This window comes from Cetorhinus maximus, chromosome 5, assembly GCF_964194155.1.
Source record: "Cetorhinus maximus chromosome 5, sCetMax3.hap1.1, whole genome shotgun sequence".
NCBI classification, from domain to species: domain Eukaryota; kingdom Metazoa; phylum Chordata; class Chondrichthyes; order Lamniformes; family Cetorhinidae; genus Cetorhinus; species Cetorhinus maximus.
In genome coordinates, this window is record NC_135883.1 from 71592633 (window position 1) to 71615716 (window position 23084).

General features: G+C 43.4%; 1 protein-coding gene across 3 annotated transcripts in view; it reads left to right on the top strand.

Annotated features, from left to right (window-relative positions):
- LOC144680723 (fibronectin type III domain-containing protein 4-like) overlaps positions 1-23084 on the top strand; it is a 296490-nt gene that overhangs the window by 89425 nt on the left and 183981 nt on the right. For all 3 annotated transcript variants that reach the window (XM_078542002.1, XM_078542000.1, XM_078542003.1), the window contains exon 2: positions 18742-18860. In XM_078542002.1, coding sequence (XP_078398128.1) covers positions 18742-18860 — 119 coding nt within the window. The remainder of the gene's footprint in view (positions 1-18741; positions 18861-23084) is intronic.

A 23084-nucleotide genomic window follows, 5' to 3' on the forward strand; every position in this document is an offset into this window, starting at 1 on the left:
CATGAGGAGGGAAAATTGGCACTTGAAGACCAATGAACAATTCCATTGCTTATATTATGTATGTGCATTTAATGAATGGATTAGTTTACACAAGTTTCAGGAGTTTTTAATAGAGTTAAACAAATTTCCAAAGAGGATAAATCATGGACCAGAATGGATTGGGGTAGACTCAAAGCACTTTGTCAATCAGTGGCCCTCTGTGCTGGGAGTATAGTTTTGGAAGTAGCACAGAAGCAACCCATGCCCGATTTCTTTCTGGCCTGCAATTTTGTGCCTTTTGTATTTTTAGTGAGACTAATTGTTTGGACCCAATTCATGAATGAACCTCATTAAATACCCAGATATGACGCAAAAAATGTGCAAGTCAGTGAGTGGTATTTGTGCAGGTTTTGCTCTTTTCAAATTGTGCACTATTTCAAATGGAAATGAAAGCTCAATGCTTGCAGTTCTTAAACATTCCTTGTATATTTACCATATTTTTTACTAGCCATTTTTCATACTTCTCAAATTTTTATTACTCTTTCCATTGGCAGTTTCTTTTTCTGTAATTTTTGATTTTAAAGGGCCTGACATACAGGTTGATGTAGAGGTGTTGTATATGAATGATCCAAGCTTATAATTCATCATTTCCTATAAAAACACCTGGGGATCACAGTCATGTTAATTTCAGCACCATTTGCTCTGGTTTTATTAGGCAACTAGAAAATAGAGGGGCATTGATTTCACCTCAGAGCACCCGGTAAGTTAAGCTGACATTTTCTTATTAAGGTGTATTATTCTTAGGGGAAATAGGCCCTGCTGCTAGAGCGGCAAAATGTGGGCTCAAGTGATTTAGCTATTTCATCTGTTAAATAGTTTCTCCCTGTGTTACATTTTTTTTAATCCAATGGAATTTATTAAGTTACAACTTTACAGTCCCAGGAAGCATGAACGAAGAACAGACAGTCCCTTACTTTCTGGAGATCGTAATCAATTGTTGATTTCATCAAATTTCGCTTCCTCAAATTTAAAATCTGGGAATTTGGTGAGGTCTCCTCCCCCATAGAACCATTTGTGGCACTAAATAATCAAATTGAAACTCAAGCTGTCTATTGGGTCATTTTTCCTAAATTAGGTGACAATCGAGGATAAGTCAGCATGGTCTCAGAGAAAGGAATTAAATCAAAATAATGAGAGTGATGATACAATAAGCGCAAACATTATCATTAAATAATTAGTCTAAATTAGACAAGCTTGAATTAATGCATTATATAGAGAAAAAATGTATTTATGTTTGTAGGATCCTTGAAAGAGACTTTGTAGCACAGGGCTTTGTGACTGGTGGATTAACATTTAACATCTTACTCAAACAACATTAATTTGTTTATGATACTGTCTAGATTATGCTCACAAACCCTTACTTTTTATTTGTGGATAAAGTACTGTTCTTTTAATCAGGTTGCTATGTGGTGGCTGCTGCCTGCCATTTAGCTGCATTTTCACCTTCTCCATTGAAATGATATCTCTGATTGGTTTACTGTCACAATTATGATGATGAATAAAATAGTTCACTTAAAGTGTTAGTTCAAAGTATATGGCAATTACATGAGAAAAAAAATGCTGGAAATATGCAGCAGGTAAATCAGCCCTTGAAGAGAAGACACTGAATTACTCCTGATTTACTTTAGAGCCAATTTATATTTGCTTAATTTACCTTTCTTGAGAAGCTGTTCCATATGTTTGATTTTCTTTGCATGAACGACCTCTGTTGTTACTTAATGTTGCCCCCTTGATTTTTATGTACTCATCATTGCAAACAATTTTTCTACATTAACTATGTTATTCTCTTTCACAAAGCCAAAGAGCATCTTTAAGAATAAAATGCTGCATATTCCCAAAACCAGTGATATTCTTCCTATGAATAATAATGACCAATATTGCATACAGAAAAAATAGAATAGGGCATATAAAGGTTTAGGTCATGTATACTGAAATTATTGAGTATGCAGCTTTAAGATATTAGAGACAAATTCAATGGGGTTGGTTTTACTTTCACACGATAGGCCTTATATTTGTCTGTTCAAATCATTGGCCTAAAATGAGATAGATGGACAGAGAAATCTCAGTATTCTCCGAAAGGAAAATATTCAACTGTATCAAATTAAATTAACCAATAGGTTTCTGATGTACTTGTATGTAGTACGAAGGAAACATCCCTTCCTGATTCACATGAAAAACAGGACAAAATAATTGGATGGGGTTAGTTTTGATATTGCCACCTTAGAGGTGTTAGCACTTCATCAGAGTATATGTTTTAATTAATGAATCTGAAAACCTGCAATACTATATTGATGAGCAAGGTGGTATTTTTACACTTAGTCTCCATCATGTTAAAGCTGTCCTGGGATTTCCCAGGACATTGACTGCAGTTACATCTTGCGCATACTCCTTCTGAAGTTGGCAGGATGGCATCATTCACTGGTCCCACAACTTTGCCCCCAACTTTACCATATGCCTGCATCAAGTGGGTTTACTGTGCTTTGGAAAGGCAAAAGTGGTGGCTAGCAAATTATTAAAGGTGAGTTTTCTTCCAGTGGCTGGTTGCAAAACAAAGGAAAAGGGTCAGTCTCTAGTTTTACCTTTTGATAAGTTTGCTGTAAACTTTCTGCTCTCACCTGAAATTGACAAGCATTTTACAATCTCCCCAGTTCTCTGACCAAGCAACTAAACTTTTGCTGACCTTTGAGTGGTATTGACCTAACAGTGACAATAGCTTAGTATTCAAGCAACTCATTGGAAAATATTAATGTATATCTCATGTGCGACCATCACAGTTTGGATGATTTACAGTTTGTGTGGGGGAGGGGAGAAGCTGAAAATGGGAGTCATGGTGGACGACCCCAGAAAGAGGTTGGAGGCTGCTGGGTGCAGAGGCAGGTTGGGAGTAAGGCTAGCTCACTGCACTGTCACTTATTCAAGGCTTTGAAAGCAAACAACAAAACAAAAAACAGCCTTCCAGCCCTCAATCCTCACACCCGCTCACCACCTACATAATCCTCAGGCCCTATTCATGACAATCCATGCCACTTCATGCCTCCCATCCACTCCCATGGATCTTCATACCCTGCATGCCAACCTATGCCCCTTTATCCACCCGCATTGCCTTTTATAGCCCTTATGCCAACTTAGTGCCAACTCATGCCAACCCATGTTCCCCACCTACCACCTTTTGTTCTTATACCTGTCATGCCAGCTCATCCACCATGGGCAGACTTCAGGGCTCATGCTGAGATTAAATAAAGTTCTTAGCTGTCTATTGATTAATTCACCATTTCAAAAAAGCAGCTCCCATTGAAAAAAAAAACATTTGCTACATTTAAATTCCTTTAATTCCTTATGAAAATAAATAATTGTATTCACAGTCCCACTTCAAAGGGTTTATAACCGCTTGGTGCCATCAATCAAACTGTAATCTGATAGGCACCCCACTGTGATAATGAAAGGTTGTGAAATAGTCATGCAGCACTAATCCTATAATGATAACCTTCAGGTTTATGCCAACAGATAGGCTGAAATAGTACTGGCTGATTTTGTTTTAACACTGCATTTTTTTAAATGTATAGGGCAGGAGCTTTAAATCCTTTAACAGCTTTAGAGTTATCCTGACTGTTCTCTTGACAGCTATCTTGATAGTTCTATTGACAGTTTGCTTGACAGCTATCTTGACAGTTCTCCTGACACCTATCAGGATACTTCTCTTTACAGTTCCAATTGGCTTATGCACTTTTTATGCACATTCATATCTACTTTTAACAATCCAAAGGGCACCTTCCCACTCCCAAAGAGACCCTTACATCTTTCCCAAAGCACACCGTATCTCTTCCAAAGCTGCCCCAGTACCACATCCTAAAGGGGTTACCTACCCTTCCAAAGAACTCTGGGAGCTTTAAATCTTCTCCTACCTTTCCTAAAGTGCACATCGGGCTGAATTTTACGTTGATTAGATCGGGCATGAAATCGGCTGAGATGACATTGGGCGAGCATCCTGCCGTCCTCGCGCACTCGGGCAATATTTCACTAGCCGGGTGTGCACAAAAGTCGGAAGCACGCCCGCCAACAATTAAGAGGACATTTAAGCCCATTAGAGGTGCAATTGTCTGCTATTTTCTGTCGCCCGTCCAACGGTTGGCAGATGGGCGAATCGGCCAGGCGGCCTTTACATTTTTCATGAAATCTCATCCAAGGGCGGGATGAGGTTTCCGTAATGAAATAAAATAAAAATAAAAATCTGTGGGCAGCACTTTTATCATCTATATTTTCAGGTGCCTGATTGTGATGCTCGGGCATTTTTGTCTGCTTTTTAAAACATCATTGGAACATTTTTGGGTCTGCAGCTCCCTGAGGCAGCTCTCTGCCTTCTGGGAGCTTTCTCTCAGCGCTTGCCTGCACCCACTTTCACGTCATTGCCCACCCTGGCAGCGCTGACCTTTTCAGCATGTGCTCCACGCTACCTGGCCGTTAATTGGCCAGCCAGCGTGAAATCGCGGGCACGGGCCGATCGGGGTCAACAGTGCATTCCCTGGCTGATCCCAGGCCTGCCGACCATGACCACACCTGCCCGCTGAGCTAAAAATTCAGGCCATTGTGTTTTAGTGTCAGGAAGCTATTAATGTATGTAATATTTTGGAAAATATTTTTCTTTTAAAATAGAGGCTTAGTTTGCTGGTATGTCTTAATTGGATTAAAGCCAACTAGCCTGGGTGCTTTGATGTGTACTAGTTTGAGATGTAAACAGAGAGAAAGCGTGTATTTGCATATTTTGAATAGAGCATTCAAGAAGTGGGGTGAAAACTTGACACCTTTCTAACAGATACCAAGCCATATGTTTATATTACTAATAAATTTGATGCTATGACAGGGGTTTCATTGTTAAAAGATAAAGTTCAAAGGGACTGATGATACAATGAGAATTTGAATTCAATCAGTGGTGATAGGTATAACTTCAGTAGTTTTTGGGTATGCAGGCAGAGGCAATGTAAGATCAAAAGGCTGCTGCAAGCCTCCAACTGGCTCCACAATAAAAAGAACCTCATTTTGAATTCATAAGGTGGAAATGCTTTGCCTGGGGTTTTGGTTAAGTCTACGGGTTGCCTTAATGGAGATTAATTTGGGAATTTGTTAAAAGTTATGATAGTAGTAATTTTTAGCCATGTGACTATATGTTAACCTATGTAATTAATTAAATGTTTCATTTAGCTTAATGTAAAGCTTCGAGAACTAGTGGTCTGATTCCTGAGTTTAGAGTTGCATCTCAAACATAACATGTAAAATTATAGGTTATGACAGTTGTTTAAAGTTTCCCTCTGGGAATTTTTAAATAACTCCGCTTCACCAACTGCATCGGTCATAACATTAGACATACTACTAACCAAAATCAGATCTGACTGAGGCAGCTACACTTTAAGATGTGCAGTTGCCCCCATGAACCACGGATATGTAAATTAGAACCTAGCCCCATAAGACCGCCACCTCGTGAAAATGGTGGGGATTGAGTTTAAGGTGGGACTTCCGAATGTGAGTCTCCGCTTCCATTTTCACAGAGACTGAAAGCCTCTCCATCTGCACAAAAATTCATGCCCTAGTGTGCCTCAAGACAAAAGCCATGGATGTACAAACAAGAGGTAATCTACAGAAACATTCCTCAGCAATTAGTAACTGTTTGATCTCAGAATGGATGCTTCTTGTATCTTCCCTTTTCTTGTGGTGATGTGATTTGGAGTTAATTGAACTTAATCTTATGCTTATGATTTCAGTTAAAGCTTTCCATTTCAATTAAAGATGCAGTCCCCTTGTTTCCTGTTGCTAACAGTTGTGTTGATAGAAAAAACAAGGGGCTTGACTTTACACTGAAACTCTTTTGAGTTATCAACAGTCACAGATTGCAACTCTTTCGAGTACAATCACAGTTCTTGGTTTCCGGGAGTGGGACATGAACCCACAACCCTCTGATTCAAAAATTCTGGGGATGAGTTCACTTCCGTTTAGCCAGCTGACCCTGCTTTAGTTTTTTGGGCGATGACCCTTTAATTAGTATAAGGTGGAACTTATGTCCATCTCCAGGAAGAAGTCCCGCCTCCCAGAACTGTCAGCCAATCAGAGGCTGGCAGCTCTGCACACCGTCAGTACCAAGCAGGAGCAGTGGGCACTGCTGGTGCTGCAAGTAGAGCAGGAGGTGGTGTTTAACGATGGACCTGGACATTCAGGTAAGTCTGAGATCTCGCTGAAGCCAGGCTCACAGGCCCCAGAGAGGGGCTGGAGGGAAGGTTTTACAGGAAAGGCTGGAGAGTGGACGTGGAGAGGAAAAACTGTGGGGCGGGGGGGGGGGGGGGGGGGGGGGTCATCTGATTGACACAGGAGGCCTGGGAAGGAGGCACCCCCCTTCATTGACCAGCAGCCTACGGGGTTAAACCTGCCGGGCTATACATTGGGTACAGGCCTCTCCCGCTGCCATTTTAAATCAGAACGGCAGTGGGATGAGGCCCTTAATTGGATATTAATTGCCCGCTTAAGGCCCTCAATTGGGCCAAGGTGGACATCCACCTGACGTCTCCATGGCTGCCCGTAAAATAGTGCTGGGAGTGGGGCAGGTGGACCGGCAGTGGGCATGCTACTGATGGCATGGTGTCCTAATTTAGGGGTATACCTGCCTGTCTTCCTGCCCATGACTGGCCCATAAATTTCAGTCCAAGGAATTTCACAAGTGGAGCTGGCAGGAAGGTCATTGTATGGTTATGGAGTGGAGTACTTTTGTAAGTAGCACCTTTACCACATTATTGCATAAATTTATCCCAGTGAGAAAGAAAGACTCTTTGAGAAGGATGCATCATCCATGGCTGAATAAGGAAGTAAAGGATATCAAATTGAAAGAAACACTACAAATTTGCAAAGATTAATAGTAGGTCAAAAGATTGGTCAAATTTTAAGAACTAGCTGACTATAAAAAAGGAGGGAGAAAGAAGAGTATGAGAGAAAACTTGCTAATAATATAAAGGCTAAAAGTAAAAGTTTCTACAAGAATAGGGCAACATTTCCCCCCCGTCGGGAGGGTTGTGCTGGAGCGGGCGCAAGCAGGCGGGTTCCCGATTGGTGTCCCTGGTTGGGGGTGTGCTGCCATTTTACATGGGCAGGCCAATTAAGGCCCGCCCAGCGTGACGTCCGCCCGGAAGCGCTTTGCGATCCCTGTGCGGGCGGGGCGAGGGATTCCCTGAGCAGGTCTGTGCGCTCTTTCACGCATGCACATGGAAGAGAGCACAGATATCCCTGAGGCAAAGTGCTGCGCCACGGAGATCGGCTGAACTTTTAAAAATTTATTAAAGATAAGAAAAAATTTCCTCACATGTCCCCACATGTGACACTGTCACATGAGCTGGGACATGTCCATTACTTTCATTGAAAAATTTTAAATCCCTCATGAAACCTCATCCCACCCTTGGATGAGGTTTCATGCTTTTTCAGAAGGCTGCCTGGACTCTTTGCCTGCCCGCCAACCTTAAGGTTGGATGGGCAGGTCCATTAATCCCCGCGTCACTTTACGCGTCAGCGAGCGGGCCCTGCCCCCCACTCACTGACCGAAAAATGCTGCCCATAATTAGAAAAAGAATACTAAAGCTAATCTTTGCCCTCTAGAGAGTGAGTCTGGGGAATTAATGGTGGATAACAAGGAAGTGGTAGAGGTGTTGAACGGATATTTTGTGTCTGTCTTTATAGTAGAAGACTTAGAAAGCTTCCCGAATTTACTTGAAAATCAAGGGATGAATGGGAGGGAGGAACTTAAAACAATCATCAAAGGGAAAAGCTGAGAAAACTATTAGACCTAAAGGCTGACAAGCCCCCAGGACTAGGTGGCCTGCATCCTAGGGTCTTAAAAGAAGTGGCTGCAGAGATAGTAGATGCATTGGTTATAATCTTCCAAAATTCCTTAGATTCTGGAAGGGCCTCAGTGGATTGGAAAATAGCTAATGGAGTTCCTGTATTCAAGAAAGGAGAGATACAGAATGCATGAATCTACAGGCCGGTTAGCCTAACAGCTGTCTTCAGGAAACTGCTTGAATGCATTATTAAGATGGTTATAGCAGAATACTCCGAAAATCATCATTTGATCAGGCAGAGTCAACATGGGTTTGTGAGAAGGAAATCGTGTTCTACTAATATATTAGAGTTTTTTGAGCAAGTAACAAGCAAGGGGATAAAGGGGAACCTTTAGATGTGGTGTACTTGGATTTCCTGAAGGCATTTGATAAGGTGCCACAACAAAGATTACTACACAAGGTAATATTACCTGGTATAGGGAATAACATATTAGCATTGGTAAAGGATTGGTTAGCTAACAGGAACCAGAGAGTAGGGAAAATGGGTCTTTTTTGGGTTGGCAGGCTGTAACAAGTGGAGAGCCACAGAGACCAATGCTGGGGCCTCAGATATTTCCAATCCAAATCAATGATTTGGATGAAGGGGCTGAATGTATGGTAGCTAAATTTGTTCATGACATCCAGATAGGTAAGAAAATAAGTTGTCAAGAAGAGGTAGAGAGTCCACAAAAGGATGTAGATAGGTTAAGTGAGTAGGCAAAAATCTGGCAGATGGAGTATAATGTGGGAAAATATGGACTTGTCCACTTTGCTCAGAAGAATAGAAAAGCGGTATACTATTTAAATGGAAAAAACTGCAGAACTCACTAGTACAGAGCCAGCTGAGTGTCCTGGTGCATGAATCACAAAATGTTAGTATGCACATACAGCAAGTATGGCAAATGGAATGTTGGGATTTATTGCAAGGGCAAAGTAGGGAACTGCAGCTATACAGGGGCTTGGTGAGACCACATCTAGAATACTATGTACAGTTCTAGTCTCCTTATTTGAAAAAAAGATATAATTGCATTAAAAGCAGTACAGAGAAGGTTCACTCGACTGATTCCTGGGATGAGGGGCTTATCTAATGAAGAAAGGTTGGAAAGGTTGGGTCTGAACCGACTAGAGCTGAGAAGAATGAGAGGTGATCTTATTGAAATATAGAGACCCTGTGAAGATTTGATTGGGTAGATACCAGGAGGTTGTTTCCACTTGAGGGAGAGACGAGAGCCAAGGGACACAGTTTAAGAATAAGAAGCCTACTGTTGAAGACACAGATGACAAGAATCTTTTTCTCTCAAAGGGTCATTAGTCTGTGGAATTTTCTTTCCCAGGCAGCAGTGGAGGCTGGATCATTGAATTTATTCAAGGCAGAGTTAGACAGATTTTTGATAGACAAGAGTCAAGAGGTATGGGGGCAGACAGCAACATGAAGATGAGACTACAACCAGATCAGCCATGACCTTATTGAATGGCAGAGCAGACTTGAATGGCTGAATGGCCTACTCCTGCTCCTAAGACCCGAAAAAATTGTCAAATACTATATTTTCAATGACAGTAACATATGTAGTATGTGAGTGTGTGAACTTAGGTGGGTATAAAAATAGCGTTTACAGCTTGACCGAGTTCTATTGCACACATGTAAGAATGCTTACACAACAAAAATAGAGGCCAAAATTTCACACAGAGGGCATCGCTGGCTAGGCCAGCATTTATCGCCCATCCCAAATTGCCGCTGAGAAGTTGATGATGAGCTGCTTTCTGGAACCACTGCAGTCCATATGACATAGGTACACCTACAGTGCTGTTAGGGAGGGAGTTCCAGGATTTTGACCCAGTGATAGTGAGGGAACAGCGACATATTTCCAAGACATGATGGTGAATGACTTGGAGGGGAACTTCCAGGTTGTGGTGTTCCCATGTATCTGCTGCCCTTGTCCTTCTAGGTGGTAGTGGTCGTGTGGTTGGAAGGTGCTATCTAAGGAGGTTTGGTGAGTACCTGCAGCCATCTTGTAGATGGTACACATTGCTGCCACTGTACATTGGTGGTGGAGGGAATGGATGTTGGAGGTGGTGGATGGGGGGCCAGTCAAGCGGGCTGCTTTGTCCTGGATGGCGCCAAGCTTTTTGAGTGTTGTTGGAGATGCTCTCACCCAGGCAAGTGGAGAGTATTCCATCAAACTCTTGACTTGTGCCTTGTAGATGGTGGACAGGCTTTGGGGAGCCAGGAGGTGAGTTACTCTCCACAGGATTCCTAGCCTCCCAGCTCTTGTAGCCACAGCATTTATATGGCTAGTCCAGTTCAGTTTCAGGTCAATGTTAACCCCCAGGATGTTGATAGTGGGGAATTCAACAATGGTAATGCCATTGAATGAGTAGCATAGATGAGTTCATATAATGTTTTGGGGATTGTTTTTTTGAACAGCACGCTCTGGAGCCAACCAAAGAGCAGGCTATACTAGACCTGGTATTGAGCAACAAGATATAATTAATTGATAACTTCATCGTGAAGACACCCCTACGTAGCAGCAATCATGATATGATTGAATTTTACATTCATTTTGAGGGAGAATGAATGCATCCAAGACTTGAATTGTAAGCTTAAATAAGGGCAATAATGAGGGCCTGAAAGTAGAGCTAGCTAAAGTGAATTGGCAAATGAGGTTAAGGGATATGTCACTAGAGGTTCAGTGGTAGATATTTAAAGGGATATTTCAGAATACATAGAATGGATACAATCCAATGAGAAAGAAAAACTTTAAGGAGGGCCCACCATCTGTGGTTAACTAAAAGGGTTAAATACAGTATCAAACTTAAAGAAAAAACATATAATTATATAAAGATGGGTGGCCGGTCAGAAGATTGGAAAGAATATAAAGAACAGCAAAGAATGACAAAAAGATTAATAAGGAGGGAAAAATAGTGTACGAGAGAAAGCTAGCTAGTAATATAAAGACGGATAGTAAGAGTTTCTATAGATATTTAAATAAGATAAGAGTTAAGAAAGTGAGTATTGGCCCTATGGAAAGTGTGTGTGGGGAATTGATAATGGAAAATAGGGAGATGGCAGATGAATTAACAAGTATTTTGCTTCGGTCTTCACTATAGAGGACACAAGTAACATCGTGGAAAAAGCTGTATATCAGGAAATGGAAGGAAGGGAGGGAACAGGGAAGTGGTATTGAGCAAATTATTGGGGCTGCGGGCTGACAAATCCCCAGGTCTGGATGGATTCCACTATAAGGTCTTGAAAGAAGTGGCTAGTGAGGTAGTTGATGCACTGGTTTTAATGTACCAAAATTCCCTAGATTTGGGAAAGGTTCCGTCAGATTGAAAAATAACAAATATAATTCCTTTATTCAAAAAGGGAGGGAGACAGAAAGCAGGAAACAGGCCAGTTAGCCTAACAGCTGTCATAGGGAAAATGTTGGAAGCCATTATTTAAGATGTTATAGCAGGGCACTTAGGAAAATTCAAGGCAATCAGGCAGAGTCAACATGGTTTTGTGGAAGGGAATTCATGTTTAACCAATTTATTGGAGTTCTTTGAAGGAGTCACATGTGCTGTGGATAAAGGGGAACCGGTAGATGTACTGTACTTAGATTTCCAAAAGGCATTTGATAAAGTGCCACATCAAAGGGTATGCCAGAAAATAAAGGCTCAAAGTATGGAGGCTAACATCTTGGCATGGATAGAAGATTGGCTAGCTAACAGGAAGCAGAGAGTTGGCATAAATGGGTCTTTTTCTGGTTGACAGGATGTGATGAGTGGTGTGCCACAGGGATCAGTGCTGGGGCCTCAACTTTTTACAGTTTATATAAATGACTTGGGTGAAGGGACCGAAGGAATGTTGCTAAATTTGCTGATGATAGAAAGATAGGTAGGAAAGTAAATTGCGAAGAGGACATAAGGATGCTACAAAAGAACATAGATAAGTTAAGTGAGTGGACAAAGATCTGGCAAATGGATTATAATGTGGGCAAAGTGAAATTGTCCATTTTGGCAGGAAGAATAAAAAAGAAGCTTATTATCTAAGTGGTGGGAGATTGCAGAGCTCTGAGATTCGGAGGGATCCTCTTGCATGAATCACAAAAGACTAATATGCAGGTACAGCAAGTAATTAGGAAAGCTAATAGAATGTTATTGTTTATTGTGAGGGAAATTAATTACAAAAGTAGAGAGGTTATGCTTTGGTTGTACAGGGCATTGGTGAGACCACATTTGGAGTATTGTGTACAGTACTGTTCTCCTTATTTAAGGAAAGGTATAAATTTATTATAAGCATGTTCAGAGAAGGTTTACGAGACTAATGCCAAGATTGGGTGGGTTGTCTTATGAGGAAAGGCTGGACAGGTTAGGCTTGTATCCACTGAATTTAGAAGAGTAAGAGGTAGCTTGATTGAAGCCTTTGAGATCCTGAGGGATCTTGGCAGAGTGGAAGTGGAAAGGATATTCCCTCTTGTGGGAGAACCTAGGACTAGGGATCACAGTTTAAAAATAAGGGGTCACTCATTTAAAACAGGGATGAGGAGAAATTTTTTCTCTCAGAAGATTATGTATCTTTGGAATTCTATTCCTCAAAAGGCGATGGAATCAGCCTTTGAATATTTTTAAGGCAGACAGAGCTAGATAGATTCTTGATTAACAAAGGGGTGAAAGGTTATCGGGGTAGGCAGGAATGTGGGTTGAGGCTACATTCAGATCAGCAATGATCTTATTGAATCATGGAGCAGGCTTGAGGGGCCGAGTGACCTACTCCTGCTCCTAATTTTTATGTTCGTACGTTGAATGTCAAGGAGTGATGACTTGATTGTCTCTTGTTGGAGATGGTCATTGCCTGGCACTTGTGTGGCGTGAATGTTATTTGACTCTTGTCAGCCCAGCGTGACCCTGGCAGAACCCAAACTGAGTGTCAGCGAGCAGGTTATTGCTAAGCAACTGCTTTTTGAAAGCACTGTTGATGACCCCTTTACTTTACTGATGATCGAGAGGAGACTGATTGGCCGGGTTGGACTTGTCCTCCTTTTTGCGTGCAGAACATACCTGGGCAATTTTCCACATTGTCGGCAGACGCCAGTGTTGTAGCTTTACTGGAACAGCTTGGCTAGGGGCGCTGCAAGTTCTGGAGCACAAGGTTTCAGTACTATTGCCGGAATATTGTCAGGGCACATAGCCTTTGCAGTATCCAGTGCCTTCAGCCATTTCTTGATAACACGTGGAGTAAATCGAATTGGCTGAAGACTGGCATCTGTGATGCTGGGGAACTCTAGAGGAAGCTGAATGTATCATGTACTCAGCACTTCTGGCTGAATATTTTTGCAAATGCTTCAGCCTTGTCTTTTGCACTGATGTGCCTGGCTCTTCCATCATTAAGGATGGGGATATTTGTGGAGCCTTCTCCTCCAGTGAGTTGTTTAATTGTCCACTACCATTCACGACTGGATGTGGCAGAACTGCAGAACTTGGATCTGATCCGTTGGTTATGGAATCGCTTAGCTCTGTCTATCACTTGCTGCTTATGCTGTTTAGCACACAAGAAATCCTGTATTGTAGCTTCACCAATTGACATTTTATTTTTAGGCATGCTTGGTGCTGCTCCTGGCATGCCCTCCTGCACTCTTCATTGAACCAGGGCTGATCCCCTGGTTTGGTGGTAATGGTAGAGTGGGGCACATGCTGGGCCATGAGGTTACAGATTGACAGATTGTGGTTGAGTACAATTCAGCTGCTACTGATGGCCCACAGCACCTCATGATTGCCCAGTCTTCAGTTGCTAGATCTGTTTGAAATCTATCCCAATTAGCATGGTGGTGGTGCCACACAATACCATGGAATGTATCCTCAGTGTGAAGACAGGACTTCGTCTCCACAACGACTGTGAGGTGGTCAGTCCTACTGATACTGTCATGGTCAGATGCATCTGTGGCAAGCAGATTGGTGAGGATGAGGTAACGTATGCTTTTCCCCCTTGTTGGTTCCCTCCCTGCCTGCTGCAGACCTAGTCTAGCAGCTATATCCTTTAGGACTCATCCAGCTCAGTCTGTAGTGGTGCTACTGAGCCACTCTTAGTGATGGACATTGAAGTCCCCCATTCTGTGCCCTGTGCCACCCTCAGCGCTTCCTCCAAGTGGTGTTTAACAAGGAGGAGCACAGATTCATCAGCTGATGGGGGTCGGTACGTGGTAATCAGCTGGAAGTTTCCTTGCCCATATTTGACCTGCTACCGTGAGACTTCATGGGGTCTGGAGTCGATATTGAGGACTCCCAGGGCAACTCCCTCCCGATTGTATACCACTGTGCTGCCACCTCTGCTGGGTCTGTCCTGCCGGTGGGACAGGAAATACCCAGGGATGGTGATGGTGGTGTCTAGGACATAATCTGTAAGGTATGATTCTGCGAGAATGACTATGTCTGGCTGTTGCTTGCCTAGTCTGTAAGATATCTCTCTCAATTTTGGCCCCCAGGTGTTAGTAAGGGGGGCTTTGCAGGGTTGAGAGGGCGAGTTTGCTATTGTCGTTTCTGGTGCCTAGGCCGATGTGGTTGGTCCATCCGGTTTCAATCACTTTTTAGTGATTTGACACAACTGAGTGGCTTGCTAGGTCATTTCAGAGGGCAGTTAAGAGTCAACCACATTGCGAGCAGGAGGCCCTTAAGTGGCCATTAATTGGCTATTTAAGAGTCCCAGTTGACCAAAGGGGGCCACTAACCCCATGCCATCCGATTTTACATTACTCCCCCACTCAGCCCCACCTGCTAGCCTGCTCCCAGGGTGGAAGGGGATATAAAATTCCAGCCAAAGTTTACTTGAGTTCTTGAAGTGTGGTATTCATACTATTGGCATTATAACAAAAGGGAAAATGGTGAAAATTCTCAGCAAGCCAGGCAACGGTTTGTGAAGAGAGAAACAGAGTTAACATTTCAAATTAATTGACTTTTCATTTAAATTGAAAAAGTTCGAACTGCAACTGAAAGCCGACAAATTCCAGACCTGATGACCTACATCCTAAGGTTTTAAATAAGGTAACTACAGTGATCGTGGACACATTAGTTTTGATCTTCTAGAATTCCCTAGCTTTTAGAATCATCCCCACCAATTGGAAGGTAGCAAATATAATCCTGCTATTCAAGAGAGGAAGGAGAGAGAAAACAGGGGGTGCTAGGCCAGTTAGTCTAATCTATTATTGGGATGTGGTAACACAGCATTTAGAAAATCATAATATGATTGAGCAGATTCAACAAGGATTTATGAAAGAGAAATCATGTTGGAGTTTTTTGAAGTTGTAACTAGCAAAGGCACTATACAAGACGTTATTAACAAAATTAGAGCAAGGCCTAAGGATTGGTTGATGGACAGAAAACAGAGTAAAAGTAAACGGATCTTTTTTGGCTGAATGGGTTTTAATTGGTGGGTTACCACAAAACTCAGTACTTGGGCCACAGCTTCTTAATGACTTAGAGAGGGGATTGAGTGCAATGCATCAATACAAAGCTAGGGGGGAAAATTAGCTGTGAGAAAGATGCATAGAAGGGTTGAAAAGGGTTATAGACAGTTTAAGATAAGGATGGCAAGAGTCTGGCAAATGGAATATCATGTGGAGAAATGTGAGTTATCCATTTTGCTAGGAATAATAGAGAAGCATAATATTCTTTAAAAGGTGAAATATTGGGAAATGATGGTTTTCAGAGGGACCTGAGTGTCCTTTGACATGAACAACACCACAAAGCTTGACACCATCCAGGACAGAGTAGCCCGCTTGGTTGACACCCCATCCACAAACATTTACTTTCCCCCACCACCGATACCCAGTAGCAGCAGTGTGTACCATCTACTTGATGCACTGTAGCAACTCACCAAGGTTCCTTCTACAGCACCTTCCAAAGCCGTGACCTCTACCACATAGAAGGACAAGGGTAGCAGATGCATGGGAACACAACCACCTGTGAGTTCCCCTTCGAGCCACACACCATCCTGACTTGGAAATATATCGCCGTTCCTTCGCTGTCACTGGGTCAAAATCCTGGAACTCCCTCCCTAACAGCACTGTAGGTATACCTACACAACATAGACTGCAGAGGTTCAAGAATGCAGCTCACCACCATCTTGTCAAGGGCAATTGGGAATGGACAATAAATGCTGGCCTAGGCAGTGACGCCAACAAACCTTGAAAGAATAAAGAGAAAAGAATCACAGAAGTGTAAAATGGTGGTACTGTAAGCAATTAGGAAGCAAATGCTTTGTTGGTATTATGACACAGCCAGTTGTTCAAATCCCAGAGGGAAACTTGAAACAACTGTCATAACCAATTTTTGCAATTTGTATGTTTCGAGATGCATGCTTTGAATTCAGTTATAATAAGACTACCGAGTCTCAAGGGGTTTTTATAAAATTAAATTAAACATTAATTAATTTAAAGATTGTAAGCACATACACATGTCTACAAATTACTACGATAATAACTTCTAAAAATCCCCGTATTAATCTGACTCTCAGCTACACCTCCATTAAGGCAACAGTAAAACACATGGGGCAGAATTTTCACCTCGGTGGGCGGGCGTGCTCCTGACCGGCTCAAGTATGAAGTGTCCCGACATCAACGTGCAGTCGTGTGATAGTTCGGTCGACGGGCACACGTGGGAATTGAACTTGGTCCTTGCAGACAGCAGCTTGAGGCTTACAGGCTGGAAGCTTTAGATCTTAGAATCCATCTACCTTTTTATCAACAATCTTCTCTTCCTTTTTACGTATTTTCCCCTTTGAACACAAATCTTCAGTGTATCACTATGTCTTTTGAACTTCACCTCTTCTAATAATAAGACCCTTTCATTATACCAATTTTATTAGTAAGCTTTGGAAAAAGTAAACACGTTGTTTGGCTTCTTCTGCCTAGGAGTAAAATTTCACCCATTCTTTTGAATGGTTTATTTAAAAATGCAAATTGCCCCCTTTACACTTCACTTTGTAATTTACCGAATTAACATTTCAAATCTACTTCTCTTCTATACATCAAAGCCTCTAGACCAGCTGGCTTTAAACCAATTAAGACACAGACACACACACACACAGACAGACACAGACACTACTAGAACTCTATCTTAAAATAATTTCCAATAACACTAGAGACATTCTTATATCTTCTTGACAGCCCTTATTTCAAAGGAATTTAAGTATAAGGGTAAGGAAGACTTGCTGCAATTATTTAAGGCCTCGATGAGACAAGTACAGGTTTGGTGTCCTTGCCTAAGGAAAAGTTGCCTAGGGGGAGTGCAACGAAGATCCACTGGACTGATTCCTGGGATTGGGAGGCCGGGGGAGGGAATGGGGGGGAGAGGGGTGGTGGTGGGGGGGTGGTGGTGTGGGGGGGTGGTGGGGGTGGGGGTGGGATTAGGAGGCCAGTGAAGGGCATGGGGGGGTGGTTGTGGTGGATGGGGGTGGTGTTGGGGGTGGGTTGTGGGCGATGAGGGGGTGGAGATAGTCCTTTGAGGAGGAATTCAGTAGGCTAGGTGTACATTCCCTAGAGTTTAGAAGAATGAGAGATGATCTTATTGAAACATATAAAATTCTTAAGGGGCTTGGCAGGATAGATGCTGGTGAGTGTTTCCCTGACTGGGGATCCTAGAACGAGCAGCTGTTAGCTCAGAATAAGATCATTTAGGGCTATGATGAGGAGAAATTTCTTCACCCAAAGGGTTATGAATCTTTGGAAGTCTCTACCCGAGAGGGTGTGGATGCTCAGTCATTGACTTTATCTAATACAGAGCTTGATAGGTTTCTGGATACTATGGGGAATGAGTGATATGGGGATAGGGTGGAAAATGGAGTTAAGGAATAGACCAGGGAGTCATAAATGGGATAGTTCCTTTGGAAAGCTGATAGGGAAGGGGAGAGAATGTGTTTGGTGGTAAAATCATGCTGGAGATGGAAATGGGAGAAGATAATCCATTGACAGTGGAGACTGGTAGTGTGAAGGTGAGGACAAGTGGAATCTTATCATCGTTCTGGGAGGGAGAGCAGAAGAGTAGGAGATGGGAGAGACGTAGTCAACCAAGTTGGAGGGAAATCCTCAGGTGAGGAAAAGGAAGACATATCAGAAGCACTGGTACGAAATGTGGTATGCACGCAAGCAATGGAGATGGAGAAACTGGGAGAATAGAATAGGGTTCTTACAGAAAGCGAGGTGGAAGGAAGTGTAGTCAAGGTAGCTCAATACTCTTGAGCTGGCCTCTTGGAGGCCCATAAGAGATGATGAGCTTCTAGTTTCCCTTTATTTCTGGGAAATAGGCCAACATCCACTCAGTGCCTGCCCAAAGCAATATGGCTGAAGGCAGAACTGAAAGTCGGGGATTGAATGCAGGTCACAACAATATAAAAGCATTATATTTCTCTCGTTCTTTCATGAGCACCTTGCAAAGAATGAGTTTCACCAACTCTGTGAAAGAATCAGATGTAACATCACAAATTACATGGTAATGGAGGAAAAGGAAGCTAAAATGACTTAATCTCATGTATTAGCTATTTATAGGCATAGGAGCTCTGAAGCCCACGTCACATCCCTTCCGCTTGAGGGAGGAGCAATGTTTCTGGTAACAGTGATGATACAAACCATATGATGTCATATTACAATGGTACAAAATGGTTCTCAAAGGACTAATAAAATTGCAGTTAAAGCTTTTATTTGAACTAAGTTATCTGTAAAACCTCATCTTTATGATCACAAAATTAGCAGTGTGCGTTCTACATCTGGCAGTGGATTAGCATGTCAATATGCCACGGTTACTAAGATAAATGTTTGCCAGGTGTGTTGACAGTTGCATGGGAAAATGGATATAACATCAACCATTGATTTGTGTTTTTCAGCTGATAGACCACCAGCTCCTGTCAATGTCACTGTCAGTCACTTGAAGGCCAACTCTGCCACTGTATCCTGGGATGTTCCTGAAGGAGATGTTATCATTGGTTATGCCATATCACAACTGGTAATGCCTTACAATCTCATTTCACTTCTTGGCTGCTGTTTACAAAATCTCAGCAGATTCCATTACCTGCAGATTGATGCAGTTTTGCTCAGCAAGTGCCAGTTTTCATTGCAATCAATGTCAGAGAGCTGAATCCACTCCTTAAAGTTAACAACCACAAATGTTAAGTTCCAGAAATTGTGGGTGGTCATCAAATTGTAGAATTTTTGCTGCTGAATAGCTGAAGATTTGGATTTGTTAATATACAAGGGCAGTGTTCTATTTTTCATATCAAAACAATGTTATGCTTTTCAATTATAATAGCTCTTGTTTTGGACCACCTTTACTAAGATGGAAATTCTATCATTTTCTCATATAGGAGCATACTCTAATGCTCAGTTTCTGTTGAACTTCCTTGGATGTGCTCTGAACATATGTAGAAATGTAGAAGGCAGGCCTGAATTTGCACTGGATTCTTCCGATCTCCTGCCATAGCATCAATGGGAAATCAGCAGAACCCTGGGAGATATGGGGTAAACACGGGGTTAAAAAAAATGGCCATTTCTCTAGGGGGTTCCACCAATCTCCTGTCTGATAGACACTATCAAAAGTCGAGTTGGAAATGTACTCCCCACAGTGAGAGAGGGGACCTAGGTTTCCCTGGACAGTTGCTAAGCACAACATCAGCCTTTTGCGCATTGTTATATTTTGGGATCTTTTTAGCATTTTTCCACAAAGGGATTCAAAAATTATAACTGCTTTAAAGTGCTTAGAATTCATGCAAGTGTTTTGCAATAGAAGGGTTATGAGACTATAGGTAATTAACATTTAAATTGCAAACTTTGGATGGTTTCGGCTGTCTTACAGCAAACTACCCAGAAAATGTTAGAATTAAAACCAATTCTAGCTTCTGGGGAACTATTGTACTGACTCCCCCAGCCCCCCCAGAGGGCTCCCGACTACCCCCACGCCCCCATTACACCTCTCCAACCCCCCCATAGGACCCCCACAGCTCCTCAAGCCCCCACTGGACTCCCCCCACCCCCTGAAATCCCCACAGGACACCTCCGATCCCCCACAAACCTCCCAACTACCCACTAGCCACCCCCACCTCCTCCAACTAACTCACCCGACCCCCGCTAGGGTTGCCCTTACCCCCTCAACCCACCACAACCCCTTGACTACACAACCCTGACTAGAAAGCCCCCCAACTGCACCACCCTCTGACTGCACCCTCCCCCCCAACTGCACCCCACAACTGCACACCCCCTCTGACTACACCCCACCTCAACTATACCCCCCTGACTACACCCCCCCACAATACCCCACCCCAGACTATATCCCCCATCCTCCTGACTACATCCTCCCTGACTGCATCCCCCTCCGACTGCATTGCCCCCCAACTGGTGCTGTAAAAAAGGGGACATGCCTGTCTTACCTTTAATTGGTTTGCCTTTGCCTGTAAGCCGTAGGAACCCACTGCAATGCACAGAGTCGGCAGGTCGGACGAGATAGGAGCGGCTAGATTTCAAGCGAAGTAATTATCAGCGGAGTGGCAATCCGATTCAATTGCCACTCTCCCTGAAGTTACATCCCATTATGTTCCGAGTTTTGCAAGCATGGGTTGGTTGAGTATGGTCAGTACTCTAACTATTGCAAACAGCCAAAGGAACCTGCTGTTTGATTCGGAGCTCAGGCCACCCGCTCCTCAATGCCATGTCTCTCTCTCTCAGGCTCTCAGTGCCTTTGATGTAGAAACTCCCCATCCACACACCAACCTGGGAGCCCACAAACAAACCTGACAGCTTTATGCTTTTCAGGCTCCCTGCATGGCGTGTTCCCTGCCCGCCGCTGGCTGAATACCAGTGGCTGCGGGATGAGGCTCTGTAGTGGACATTCATTACCCACTTAATGGCTTGAATTGGCGGCGAGGCGGAAAGGCTGTCCACGAGCCCTCTGACCCCAGGCTTAACCGGGAAGGTGGGAAGGCGGTGCTGCCCCCACCTGTCATCTTCCCACCTGATTAAACGCACCTCCACATCCAAACTTGCCTCAGGAAATGCATTAAATTCCACCCATAGACACCCTTTTTTCCTTAGCACCATGGCGGCATTTTATGTATAGTTAAATTAATTCAAATGACTGTGACATTGGTTAGCTGGGCATTTGCTCCATTTGGATCTCTGTGTTGGAAAATGGCTATCAGAAGTCTACATCAGGATAGATGACTTTACCTCCAAACTATTGAAGTTGTTTATCTCTTTTTTTTCTGGAGCACCACTGCCTCTCATGGCCCCTGCAAAGGGAAAGTGAAACAAAATGTCCCTTGAATGACCTCTGCTGATTCCAAGCTCTTTTGATGTTAGTTTATCTGGAAGGAGGCACAGTGATTCCTCCACCCAAATCATGGGCTGGATTTTACATGCCCCTGCCGCACCTGTTTTTGGCAAGTGGGCACGTAAAATAGGATGTATGCCAATCCCACCACTGTCACGCCCACCCCTGGGAAATCGGCAGCCCACCCGCCATATTTAAGTAAATAATCAAGGGTCAATGGAACTTGTTAACAAGCCACTTGGCCCTGATAATACACTCCCCACGTTATAATACAATTGGCGTGGGCAGTCTGTCAGGAGTGGGCAGGCAGCTTTCTTAAAAAAACTTTTTAAAAGGGTGGGAAAGAAGGGGTGCACTATCTTTTGTGGGGGTGACCTTCGTGTAACAGGGGGCAGCCCACCTGAGATAGTGCCCTCGCCTTTTTCCTACATGCCTGCTTTGCAAAGCCCGCCACCCGCATGCATCCCCCCACACGCCTCCCCAAGCTACCCAAAGGCTCCCCGCCCAATAACCTGGCCTCACCTTGCTCTGGGATCCATCTTGGGCCTGCTTGTAATCCTGGCAGTGCCCACTAATGCGATCGTGGCGCTGCCGGGACTGCTGGAGCTGCAGGACTGTCTGATTGGCCGGCAGCCCTGAGGGTGGGACTGCGCCCCCAGGGAGCCAGTGAGGGTCAGAAGGCCCACTGTCAGCCTATTTAACTTGCCTGCAGTGAGTTATTGAGCGAGTTGGACAATGCTGACTATGATTCCAGTTGGGGGGAACGGGCCATCCATCCCCTCCTCCCCCCAACCCCTGTAATATGCTGCCTATAGTTAAAATAACAGTCAGTGTCCAATCCGGTCATTGGAGCACAATGTGTATATTTCAAGAAGGATCCCACAGGTTTTGGGTTTCTAGTTTCTCTCTTTAGCCAGTGGGCGCAACCCTTGTCTACATTAAATTCCACCCCTGGGAGGGTGATAGAGCCAGATTCAACAGTGGCTTTAGACAGAGAATTGGAAAAGCACAAGGGAAAAAAAGTGGCAGTGGTCCAGGGAAAGGGTGAGGAAGTTGGGACAAGCTAAATTGCTCTTATAGAAAGCTGGAACAGGCACAATGGTTTGAATGACACAAAAACAAAAATACCTGGAAAAACTCAGCGGGTCTGACAGCATCTGCGGAGAGGGATACAGTTGACGTTTCGAGTCCATGTGACCCTTCATCAGAGCGAAGACATACAGAAATGAGATGAAATATGAGCTGGTAGAGGGGGTTGAGTGGGACAGGTAGAGCTCGATAGGGTCCAGTGATAGGTGGAGGTCAAGAAGAGATTGCCAAAGATGTCATAGACAAAAGGATAAAGGAGTGTTGACGGTGGTGATATTATCTAAAAGATGTGCTAATAGGGACATTAAGGGTAGCAGGCAGGACAAGCTAGTGGCAGGTGGCCCTAGTAGGGGTGGGTGGGGGGAAGGGATCAAAATGGGCTAAAAGATGGAGATGAAACAATAGATCGAAATAAATTTTAAAATAGGAGGGAAAAGAAAAATATATTTGTAAAAAAATTATAAATTATTGGAAAAAGGGGGATCGGAAAGGAGGTGGGAATGGAGGAGAGAGTTCATGATCTGAAATATTTGAACTCAATATTCAGTCCAGAAGGCTGTAAAGTGCTGAAGTCGGAAGATGAGGTGCTGTTCCTCCAGTTTGGAAAATTACATCCCCACCTCCTTTCCGATCCCTCTTTTTCCAATAATTTATAATTGTTTTACAAATATATTTTTCTTTTCCCTCCTATTTTAAAATTTATTTTGATCTATTGTTTCATCTCCACCTTTTGACCCATTTCGATCCCTTCCCCGCCACCCCACCCCCACTAGGGCCATCTGCCACTAGCTTGTCCTGCTTGCTACCCTTAATGTCCTC